The sequence below is a fragment of the Halichoerus grypus genome, chromosome 5 (genome assembly GCF_964656455.1).
Source record: "Halichoerus grypus chromosome 5, mHalGry1.hap1.1, whole genome shotgun sequence".
In the NCBI taxonomy this organism is placed as follows: Eukaryota; Metazoa; Chordata; class Mammalia; order Carnivora; family Phocidae; genus Halichoerus; species Halichoerus grypus.
In genome coordinates this window covers 174,400,476-174,412,942 of record NC_135716.1, presented here as the reverse complement: position 1 = coordinate 174,412,942, position 12,467 = coordinate 174,400,476, and the positions used below count along the sequence as shown (strand labels likewise).

The following is a 12,467-nucleotide window of genomic DNA, read 5'->3' as shown; positions in this document are numbered from 1 at the left end:
TAGCCTCTCCCAGAATGGCCCGCTGTGCCCTCTTGAGGCTGCCACCTTCCCCCGCCCCCCCGCCCCTGAGGCTGTCACCTGCTCCCGTGACCTGCGGTGTCCCACAGACCAGGGGGCTCCATTCTTGTCCCACGGTTGCCTCTCTGCACCTACTACCTGCCCCTCTCGGCTCCAGCCTCCCGGGCCTCACCGGAGCCGGCCTGCAGGTGCATCATTAAACCTTGACAAGTGTTAGGTCAGTGCAATGCTTTATCCCCTCCACCACCGGGAGCTGGATTTAGTGTCTCTGGCAGAAGGCAAACTTCCTCTCCCTGGGACAGGCCCCTTAATTACAAGTGATATGTGGCTGTTCAAACTGCAGTGCCTCAGGCCCAGTGATTTAAGGAGCAGGCATGAGTCTGAGGGTACAAGTGTTCACAGAGCTGTATCCAGGCTGGGAAGGAGGGCAGGGCAACAGCGAGCCGGCCCCTGGAGCAGTGTCTGGCACCCGCAGCCTCTTCTGGGGAGATCGAAGGGATCCCACCACCTCCTGTATGGAAGGGGAAACTGAGACCAACTCCGCACACCAGGGTGGGTTGGCCTGGGAGTCAGCCGTCCTGTCTCTGCTGCCAGCTGGCAGGGCACCCCTGGACTCAGTTTCCCCATCTGTCGCTGAGGAGGCAGGATTACCTCACTCACTCCCTGGGAGCGATAATCTTAAAAACAAATAATCCTAATAATCACGATCATCTTCACGGCAAAAGCTAGCACTGACCGAGGGCTTATTACGTGCCAGGCATTGTCCTAGGTGCCTTCTCCTGTTTGATGCCCACACGTGCTGCTGAGGGAGTGCTTGCAGTTCTCCCCATTTTATAGACGAGGAGCCTGAGGCTCAGAGAGATGAAGCCACTGCTCCGCGATCCTGTGGCTAGTGAGTGACACATGGAGATTCTCAGCCCCGTCTCTGCATCCGGAGCCTGACCTCTAGGCTCTGGGGACAATGGAAGGATATGAGACCCGGTGTCTGCTCCGCAGGAGTCCCTGAAGGATGAGGGAGCCAGAGAAGAGCACAGGTTTCCAGAATCCAGCAGGAGGAAAATATGTTGGGGGGCGGGGGGAGGGCTAGGGTGCAGGCTGAGGGATGTGGGAGTTCCCAGGGGGAGGGTCTCCTCCAGGAGGAGGCATCAGGAGAGCTTCATAGAGGAGGTGATACATGGCTAAGCCTCATAGGCTGGGAGCAGACACAACCCAGGCCCGTCAGAGGACAGCCCCCGACTCCTGAGGATCCCCATGAAGGGGGTGGGGCTGGCCCTTCTCTGCTGACCAGTCCCACTGCCTCACAGCTGGTCACCTTGAACCCTCCTCTGTAGCTTCCCTCCAGACCTGCCTCACTCAGAGCCACGGATGTGAGCAGTGACGGGGTCCAGCCCTGTCACTGCATTGCAGAGGAAACCGATGCTTTGAGAGAAAGCCCACAGCACGTGAGACGCAGGGCCAGGCGGTGCAGGGTCGTGAGCCTGGGCTGGGCACTTAAGCCAGACACAGTTCAAGAGCTAGCCTTGGTCCTTGCCAGCCGAACAGCAGTGGATCACTGTCTTTGAACAACTCAGTTTCTGCCTCCATAAAATGGGAATAATTACCCCTCCTTCCTGGGTTCTGTGGGGGCTTTAATGCATTAAAGCATTTAGCATGGACCATGCCCCAGAGTGACCACCATGAGCACAGATGACGGGCAAGTGCCCTCCCCACCCTCACCCCCACCCACTATGTGCCTGGGGACCCGGTGGGCCCTCAACTCCGGGTGCAAATCCGCCCCCCCAGTCACCCCTGCAAACATCAACTCAGCACACACTGGCTGAGAACTGCAGCAGGACGAACCCGCATCCCTGACACGAGGAGCTCCCAGGCCAGTGGCCAGAGAGAGAAGTGCCAGCAAAGGTCAGCCGCTGTTCCAGGCCAGGGATGGAGGTTGCTGTTTACAAATAGGATGGCCAGTGGGAATATGGGCTCACCCGCACCAGGCGTCCTGCAAGGCACTTCACAAACGTGAGCTCAGCTCATCCTCACAATGGCCCTGTGACTCATCGGTACTGTGACTAGGTACTAACGCCTGTGACTAAGTACTCTTGCAATCCCCATTTTACAGATGAAAGAACCGAGGTGGGATGAACTTGGTGAGGGATGAGGTTAGACGGGTCAGAGATGGGGCCCCAGCAAGGCCAGCGGGAGAGGCCATGTGTGCCAGATCTCTGAGACCACCTCCCCCAAATCAAGCCCCTCCACCCCGGCCAAGAGTTGGTCCTGTTGGGAATGAAGCTTGACTCTGCCTCTCCCAGTTCTTTAAAAAGACACCATCTCATAGATGCGCTACGAAACAAGTGCAATTAAATGTTCATCCTAGAACCCGGGCGGTGGGTTCGGGAATGGTCCTTGGACAGTTATTTGAACTTCTTCCTAGGTTTGAAAATTTTCATCATAAAATGTCAGAGAGAAAACATGCACAGTCCCCATCCCACCAAATGCCCCTTCTCCACAGCTCCTCCCCTCCCTTCCCGCCTTGTCTCCCCTCCAGAATTTGCTTTATGAGAAGCAAGTGGCAAGAATGATTTCCCTGCCCTCTGACTCAGGAAATCAATCCTGAGATGCTAAGAGAGCAGGGAGACTCGGCTGCAGAGGCCCCCGAGAAATCTCCTGCTGGAAAAGAGGGCTCTGAGCTGGGGGGGGGTGGTGTGAATGGGCAGGGTGCAGGAGCTGGGGTTCTGCTGGGAGCTTGGCTGGGGTGGCACCTGTCATGTTCTTCAGTCCCCACAAGCGCCCCGCATAGACCGATGACACCGGTGTCATCCTCGCTCTGTGGATGAGACCAGGAAGCTAGCAGCAGCCTAAGGGTTGCACTGACTGTGGACAGGAGGGTGGTACTTCAGGGCCAGGTGCCCCAGGCCCTGGGCGGGCAAGGTCAAGGGTGAGCCCTCTTCTGAGCCCCAGAACACAAAGGCCCCAGTGCTTGGGGTTCAGTTCAGTTCTGCTGGAATGGACAGAGGTTTTGCTGAGGGAAAAAGGGAGGTCTCCAAGCTCCAGCCCACTGCTCTCCGGTGGGTGTGGGGTGGGGGGAGAAAAGTATAAAGCAGGCTGAACTTGAACTTGAGCCGGAAGAACCTGAGCTGGGTGCCACTGGCCCTGGCCAGATCTTGAATGTGCTTCCCCACTTACTAGGGCCTCCCTCCCCAGGCTTCCGCAGGCTTCTGCAGGCATCTTTCATAAAGCTGCAAATATGGCACCTGGTGAAATCACCCATGTGTGTAATATATACCTCTGGGATACATTGAAAACATCCTCCAAATAGCCAGCCTTGCTGCTATTTAAAACAGATTCATGTCACACCCCATAGATTTCTTCTCTGCAGAAATGGCACCTATCATGGGCCTGAACACATTGGCTCTATTACCACATAAACGACAATGGCGTGGAGGGGCTGAGCGGCTGCAGAGAGGCGGCTGGGCAGACTGCCTCCAGCCAGGCACCCCCAGGCATGAGGAGGGCCCACATGGGACTGGCGGCCTAGGAGGCCAATCAGAAAACTGGGGGCACTGAGAAGCAGCCAATCAAGGCATGAACCCAAAGTTGATCTGCTTGTGAAGGCGGGGGGCCTTTGGGGATTTGAGGTCCTTTGACTCATTGCAGAGAGCTGGAGTCTCCAGAGAGTTCTACCCTTGGCCTGTGTACTGGGCCAGGAGCAGCCGATTGAGGCTCACTCATTCCCCTGGGTCTTGTTCTCCCAGCCAGTAATTATTTCCACCGTTCACTGAGCACCTACTGTGGACCAAGTCCTTGGTGCCCAGAACACCACCACCGAGTGGATCTTATTACCCCTAACTTCGGGGTGAACAGACGGAGGCTCACAAAACTCAAAAAGAGTGGTTCTCACACTGAGCTTGCATTAGAATCTCCCTGAAGGCTTCAGATGGCTGGACCCTCCCCCTGCACATCCCCCCTCTCTCCCCCGGGTTCTGATTCAGCAGGTCTAGAAGCGGGCTTGGGAAGTTCAACAAGCTCCAGGTAAGGCCGATGCTGCTGGCCCAGGGAACACACTTGGAGAGCCACCACGTTAAAGGTATAGTCTACTATTTTGCACCAGAATACAAATCCAGATCCAACACTAAAACCTGTGGCCTGGCCTCCCCACCACCACCCCTTTGAGTGTGTGTGTGTGTGTGTGTGTGTGTGTGTGAGTGTGTGTGTGGGATTTTATTTCTCTATCAGCAGTAACCGGAGTTGGAGCGCGCTCTGCCCAGCCTCACCGATTCTCCGCTTCACATGCTGCGCCCCCCCACCACTCCCCCAGAGCAGTCAGCCAGAGCCCCCAGCTGGGGTTGTTAACTTCGCCTTCTACCACTGCCAAAGCGCAATACCAGCCAGGGGAGGGGCGAGGCAGGTGAACGGGTGTTGGCAGCGAGCTCCCGCCGAGGGGAAACGGGCGGGTGGATTATGCCTGCAGCCGCCGGAGATTCCCCCGTGACCCCTGTCCACTCAGAAGGGCCCCCCCATCCCCGGGCAGGGAGGGTCCCAGGCAGTGGCCGCCCACACTGCTGATGACCTAGACCCAGGTCCCTCACCATTGCCTCAGCCCCTGGGCAGCCCTGTCAAGTTGGAGGGGGCGGTGGGCTCAGCTCGGCGGCTGCCACATAGCGGGCCCGTTGCAGCCCATATGAGCCCAGATGCTGCATTTATCTCTCTTGTCACTGATGGTGGCTCCATTTGGGGGCTTTTTGTCAGGTTGTTTTTCCCTTGGCTGTTGTTACTACTCAGTTCAATATTTAATTTTCCCATAAACCAAAGAGTTGTGCTTTTTCCCCTCTCTTTTTCTTGCTGGAGTCCCCCTCCCACGGGTGGGGTCTGCCTCCTTCTCCTCGGGCTTCTGCTAGGAGGGAGGGTCTTGGGAGGGGCCAGAGATTTCAGCCCTTTCCAAATGGGGCAGGGATGGGAGGGCACACCCCATAGATTGGGTCCCTCTCCCCACTCTTTCACTCATTCATGTGACAAATATTTTTTAAGCAAATCCTGTGTGTCCGGCGCTTGGGATGTGACCATAGACAGGAAGCTCCTCTGCCTCCCTGGTGCTCACATTCTAGCGGGGGTGTCAGAGAAAAAGACCAGATGCAAACTGATATATGAAATAATTGAACATTATGATGTGCTTTGTGAAGAAATGGCAGAGTGCTATGACAGAGAATAAATGGGGGACCCAGCTTAGATGGGGAGGTGACATTTGAGCTGATACTTGACAGATGAGCAAGACCCACCATGCAAAAAACTAAGCGGAAGTCAGCAGCAAATGCAGAGGCCCTGGGGTTTGAAGGAGCTTAGGGTGTTCATGGACCACCCCCCCAAATTCTCAGTGTGTTTGGAGCATGGTGATGGGGTAATGGCCTTGGTCAAGGCAAGGCAGGGTCCATAGCATTGTAAGGTCTCATGGGATTCCTTCCACAAACGGGCTATGTGCCTGACGAAGGAAGGAAGGAAACAGGATTTGAACTTGAACTCCTGTGTGGCAGGCCTGCGCTAGCTCTGAGGTTAGGTGGAAGAAAAACAAAGCTCCAGACTTCAGGGAGCACAGTCTCGTGGAGAAACACACGTGGACCCAGGACAGAATGACAAGCACCAGTGTGAATGACAAGAGCAGAATGCTCCAGCCATCCAGAGGATAAGCCCTAACCCAGTCTGGTGAAGTCCTGGAAGACTGCCTGGAGGAGGCAGCACCTGAGGCCAGCCCTAAAGGAAGAGGCGGAGTTAACCAGCAGAAGGACTGATTTGTGCAGGGCACAGGGGAGGCGAGCGAGGTGCGGAAGGAACCTTGGGCAGCTCAGTGTGGCTGGAGCAGGGTGGCTGCCTGGAGGAGGTGCTCCTTTGAGCGGCATCCTATGGAAGTGGGAGATACCGGTAGCGAGGATAGAAAGAAACTGAAATGGGGGACCCCCCAAAAAAGGGAAGAAATTAAAATAGAGAATGTGGAGGGGCATTTATATTCATGCACAGACACTTCTATGTTGAAGGTGGCTTTCTTTTTTCTTTTTTCTTTTTTTTTGGAAATGCGGTATAATGATGGTTGCTGATTGAAAGGACGGCAGTCAATAGAGCAGGCATGCTGAGAGGAAAGAATGGATTTTTGCAAATAATATAATTTTGAACTTGTCTTTTTCTTCCCCCACCCCTCCCCAAATCTAATTGATTACCACCCCATGATAAATGACACCCAGAGCAGGAGTGTGCTCCTCACCATCACACCGTGGGACCCAGAAATAGGAGAGGCGATCCCCTCCTCTAGACACGGGCCACTCCTGGAAGGGAAAGGAGCTCCCTCAGCCCAGGGAGGGGTGTGGGCAGTCGAAGGGGTCATATGCATAATCCTTTCTGTTTGTACAGCACTTTGTTGTCCTTATGGACACTTTGTGTCCATTTTCTCTTTTGCTTCTCCTCTCAATCCTGGAAGCGGAAACGTTAGCAGGGTATGTTTTATTGAACCCATTTTACAGATGGGAGGACTGGCGCCTGGTGGGTCAGTGGACTTGCCCATGGTCCCATGGGATGTTGGTACAGAGCGCCGGACCCTTGGTGTGACTCTGAGCCGGGGGCCGGGGAGGACCTCACGGGTGGGGAGAGACTTTAACTCCAGTAGATGCAGTTCGACACAGGCCTGCTGGGGTCTGTGGAAGGACAGGTTTGTGTTCCCAAATTTCAAAGGCCACAGGATGATTTACAGAGCCAAGAACCATCACATTATCTTCAAAGTGAGTTACGATGACCAAAACAAAGTTCTGCTTTCAAGATAAAAGACAGGCAATATTTCAGAGTTAATTTCATAAAACTGATCACCCGACCATTACCTCCCTGTGTCGATGTTAACTGTCAAGAATAAAACAACCGCAGGCCCTCCCTCCCGGGCTGGCCGAGGAATGGGGCAGCAGAGGTTGGCTGAGGCAGCCGGGGAGCTGCGTTACCTTTCCTGACGCTAGACAAAAATCGGTCCAGGAAACTTCCAGGCGCAATCCTCTCTGCTTAAGACAAAGTCAAACGAAACCGGGAAGTTGGCTGGCTTGACTTGGGGTCCGGGGATTCAGGGGTGTTTTATGGTGTGTGGTCTTTGTTTGACCATGGATGTGTAGAGCCGAGGGGCTTCCCCCTGCCCAGGGCTGGCCGTGTGTCTGGAAGCGGCTTGTCAATTCTGAAGCTCTGCTCAAGTCTAGATTCTCACCACCAGGACTGCTGCCATGTATCCCCTCCCCAATCCAAATATGCCTGCTCCGTGTCTCCTCCCCTGAGGAGGGTCATTACAGGTAAATGGTGCAAGTGGGCACTCCCCCCGCCACCGCCCCCCAGGAGAGCACTGCACCAGCACAGAGACCTCGGAAGATACATCTTCAGAGTCCACGCAATGAGACGCTTTTGGTGGGTGCACTGGACATGTCGCAGAAGAGTGGGGGAGGGGGAGACCGACCAGCCAGGGGTCTGTGTTGATTCTTTGCCATTATATGCCACAGGGATCATGGCCCGGTGGCCGGCTTTATACTGCCAGTTCTGGAGCCCAGCGTGGAACTCGGGATTGTTCTTGTCCAGGAAGTTGCATGGAATTTATACCCGTGCCTGCAGCTGGCCATCTGCCTTTGACTGGACACTGTTCCCGGGGCCACGGGATCTATCCCAGGCATGGGGCACATGGGGGGGGGGTGCTTGCTTTGACCTTGGTCAGAGATTGTAAGAGGGATGGGCGTGGAGATGAGCATGGAGATGGGATTGGGGAGACAGAGTGAGGACCGGGATGAGGATGAGAAGGGGCACAAGTGGGGAAGGGGGTGGAGGTGGAGAGGGAGGCGGGGATGAGGATGCAGCAGGGGGAAGGAGTGCTGTACTTAGTCCAGAGACAGGAAGGGGAGGAGGAGGGGGAAAGGATGATGTGATGTGTGCATGGAAGAATCCATAAACAGCCAGGGGCTCCCAGGTGTAGACAGCTCCCTGACTGCCTGCACCCAGAACCCTCCACCAGGAGACAGGAGACAGGAGGCGAGATGCAGAGTGACATTTCCCTGAGACACAGAGACTGAGGAATATGTTGATGGGGAGAGTGTGGGAAGCCGGGGCTGTCCACGCTGATATTAGCAGCTCTGCTGTGTCATCGTCCATACAACTGAAATCTGTTATTTTCTTATGAGCTTGATTAACTGTACATATTGCTAACACCTGCTCAGAAATATAACGAGGGACCGGAACACATCTCCCAATCAGGGTCTGCGTGGGCAGCTTGCGTGACGTGGGTGCAGATCTCCAGAACGGGGATGTGTGCACGCACAGATGTGTGTGTGTGTGTGTGTGTGTGTGTGTGCATTGGGGGGAAAAGGGGGCGTTCGTGCTCTGCAAAGAACCCTGGCCAGGATTTGGAAGTCCTGAGTGCCAGTCTAGGCTCTGCCACTGACTTACAGTGTGACTGTAGGCAAATCTCTCCCTCTCTCTGGCCTCAGTTTACTTGCCTGTAAAATGGAAGGTCTAGACCAGTGTTATCCAGTAGAAACATCATGCAAGCCACATTTGTAATTGTGAGTTTCCTAATCACCACATTGAGAAAGTATATAAAGGTGAATTAAATTTAATAATATATTTATTACATCCAGTAGAGCCCAAACATAGTTTCACCATATAAAATTTATATTGAAATTTATATATCAATATAAAATATTAGTGATATATTTAACATTCTTTTTAAAATGGTCTTCAAAATTCAGTGCGTATTTAGCCTTACACAGAGGATCTCAAAAAAGCCACATTTCAAGTGCTCAACAGCCACATGGGGTGAGTTGACTATTATGTTGGAAGGTGTCAATCCAGGGCATCTTCTGGTCTTCTCACTAAACTGTGGGTGCCCCAAACGCAGAGACCTTTTATTCTCTGGGCCAGTAGCAAGGAGCCTCAGGAAAGAATGTTAGTAAATAACCCTGCTAATAAGTGCAACTGACATGTATTGGGTGCATTTTCAAAACACCTTTCATCCAATCATCACAAGTACCGTGTAATTCCATTTTGCGGATAAGGAACTTGAGGTTCAGAGAGGTCAAACCACTCGCCCGAGGTCACACAGCCCGTAAGTGGTACAGCTGGTCCTTGAACTCTGGGAAGTCTGATGTACAGCCCACAGTTTTAACCCCTGCCCTGTACCACCTCCCGGATCATGGTGATGCAAATCACACTGCACTGCCAGGCATCTTGTAAGCATCCTGTCATCTGCTCCTCAAAGCCGTCCTATAAGGAAGGTTCTAAGGGTCTCGATGAAAGTGAGAAAGAATGAGTGACATTGAAGGTGGCCCTGCCATTTCTGAGCCTGTAGGATTCTTGCAGGGTATACTTACATCTGCACGTACACCACGAGTGGTACCAGAGTTTTATGCTACAGCTCAAATTGGCACGGTCCCTTCGTCACTGCGGTAGCCGAGGTAAGTAGAGCCACCCACCGGAGAGCTCCCGAGGGATCTGCATTACAAGGCATCCATGAAGGCTGAGCTGTGCCAGTAAATGCGTGTTCCTGCGGCTCAGATGTGCACACTTAAGGCTAAAGGTAAATACGAGCTCCTTTCTTCTTTCCAAAGACCGAGGTGGCACAGCTTCATGTCAGAGTCGGGGCGCTCGGGTTCAAATCCTGACTCTGTGAACCCCTGGCGATTTCCTGCACCTCTTAACTTTGCCATCTGTAAAAAGGGAATAAATAAACCCACCTCTTAGGCTGATGGGGAGGATGAAATGAATTCACCCACGCTAAGACCTTAGAACAGCTCCTGGCTCCTAAATGTTGGCCAATCGTCGGCTCTTGCGGTGGGGCCCCAGGTGTTTTGCTGGAGTTGGAGAAAAGTTAGATTGCAGACTCTGGGACTTCTGGGTAATGGACGTGTTCCGGTGTATGTTTCCCCTCTCCGAATTCCTACCCCACTTACCATCTGTTTCCTACAATCTTACACTTAATTACAATTCTGCATCTATTGTTCTCTCATTGTTTCCCGTTCGTTCCGCTTCCCTTGCCAATAGCACAGCACGGGCTGTTGCCTGAATGAATGAATGGCTCATACCTGGCTTCGTTTCACTAGGACCTCAAAATAGAGTTGCCAGCGGCTGTCACCATCCCTCCCTCCAACCCCAGCCCGTGGGCTTCTCGTCACTGTGTTTCATTGCTGGGTGCCTACTGCGGGTGCCTGGGCGCCATGCCCGGCCCCGAGTAGGTGTCAGGAAATGTTTGTCGAACTTAATTAAACTTAACTAGAGTGAAAACCCCCTGCAGGAAGGAAAGACCCATGGCAATCCATTCTCCCTGCTTCCCCCGCTGCACTTGATCCAAGGCTGGATAAGCCAAAACGGACAGTCTTTCCCAAGTGAAGTTCTCAGATTCTAGCTCCTGTCCTGGCTGAACACAAGGTGGCTGGGGACATTATAGTGGGAACCGTGAGAAGAGCAGATGCCTACCCTGCGCTGAGTCCTTTCACATCTAGTACCTGGCCCATCCTTCACATACGTCTGCCCAGTTTGACTCCCATTTAGCAAATTGGGGAACTGAGGCTCACGGTTTTGGTAACTTGCCCAAGGACATATAGGTGTGGTGACGTGGCTGGGCTTTGGACCCAGGAGTTCCCGATGGCTCTGTCTGTGTCCTTTCCAACACCTCCCGGTGCCCAGGAGCTCTGGCTTTGTTGCATCAGCCAGGGGTGGTGGGTGAGCAGAGCAGAGTGAGCCGGTGGGAGGCGGGACCAGCCCAAATAAGCCAACTTCCAGAAAGAAAGGAAAGAAGCAGCTCTTGGCCCTAAATGTCTCTCAAAGTCATCTACTCTCTCTACTGTCCTCATCCTGCTCTAAATGGCCAGCCTGTCTATCCTGAGTCACCCTCTGTGTTTTCAGTCTCCAAAATGCAACTCAGATTGTGTCGCTGCTCTTGCCTAAAATCCTTCAATGGCTCCCCACTCCTCTCAGAACAAAGGAGAAAACTCATAACCAGTGGTGTGCTGGGAAACCCCCGCCCTGGGAGCTGGGGCAGAAGAAAGAAACACACAGAAAGCCCTGATTTGTAGTGGCGGCCAATTTCCGTGGTGTAAAGACGCCTGCTGTGGCCGATTTCAGGCTACCAGCCGCCCATCAACTGCTTGACAACAGTCCTAAAAAGGGCGCATTTGGGTCTCATGAGCTGGTAGGACTTGGCCCCAGCATAGCACTGCAAGTGCTAACCGACCATCAGCTGCTCTGTTCCACACCTTGCATATCACCCGGCCCCCCTTGGGCACCACATCATCCCATCCCCAGCTCCTTGCGCACCCCCCCAGCCGCCCGCTGCCCCGGCCTGCCTCCCACCATCCCCTGCCCTGGGCCAACGTGCGGCAGACCTTTGCACGTGCGGTTCCCTCCACCTGCCGCACTTGTCCTCCAGCTGCTCTTTGCTTCCTCAGGTCACAGCGTCACTTCCTCAGGCTTAGGTCGTCAGTGAACTCTTCCCAAATCTTTCATTAAACCTCTGTCTTGCTGTGCTTCCCTCTTGGGTAGCTCCCCCAACCTCCATCGAAGTGCTGGCCGCGGACATGCCAGCCCCCTTCAGCCGCTACCAAGCCCAGAACTTCACGCTGGTCTGCATCGTGTCCGGCGGGAAACCAGCGCCCATGGTGAGTACCCCTGGAGCGCCCAGTTCCTCCTCAGCCCCTGCCGGACCACCCTTCTCGGCGGCTGGTCCAGCTGGAGGTGGCACCACAGCACCCACTTTGCAGAATAAAGGAGAGAGGGTGTGGTCTCCATAAGTTAGCTCTGCACCATCCGCCCTGGTCTGACCCTGTCCACTCATCTGACCGCCCCCCCCCCAGGTGTCCATGTGTCTGCCTTGCTCCCAAGATCCCAGCACAGACAGCCCCATTTCTTCTGGGCCCTGGAGTCCCAGAACTGCACAGTGGGTCTTTAGGGGAGCTCGGCATCGAGCACACTCCTGCCCCAGTTATTGAGCAGAATGGAGACTAATGAGACCCGGAGAGGGGAAAGGGCATGTCCAGAGTCACCCAGTGTTCTTGACAGACATGGGCCTCAAGTTCATGGCCTCCAGCTCCAAGTCCACTGTGGAGGGAGGCAGGGGGAAGGACAGAAGGAAGAGAAGAGAAAGAATGGGCCAACTCCGTATTAGACTCAACCTAACTGCTTCGAGGTCTGTCAGCCCAGCGCACGAGTTATCGTCATGGCCACTTTGAGGGGTGGGAACACTAAGCTGGAGAACTGGGTTCTAGCCCCTGCCCTGCCACACGCACTGAATGACCTTGAGCGGAAAGATTCTCCTCTGCTCCTCAGGTTCTGCAAGGAGGTTTAGGGAGTGGACAATATTAAAATTTTCAGCTTTAAAGAAATTTATTTATTTGAGAGCGAGAGAGCGAGAGAGAGTGCCCGGGTTGGGGGGGTCGGGCAGGGCAAAGGGAGAGGGGGGAGAGAATCCCAAG

General features: G+C 54.1%; 1 protein-coding gene across 1 annotated transcript in view; it reads left to right on the top strand.

The window, feature by feature from the left end:
- The window catches only part of IGSF21 (immunoglobin superfamily member 21), a 235,281-nt gene that overhangs the window by 211,027 nt on the left and 11,787 nt on the right, over nucleotides 1-12,467 (top strand). Inside the window, exon 5 of the mRNA XM_036115519.2 lies at nucleotides 11,539-11,654. Coding sequence (XP_035971412.1) covers nucleotides 11,539-11,654 — 116 coding nt within the window. The remainder of the gene's footprint in view (nucleotides 1-11,538; nucleotides 11,655-12,467) is intronic.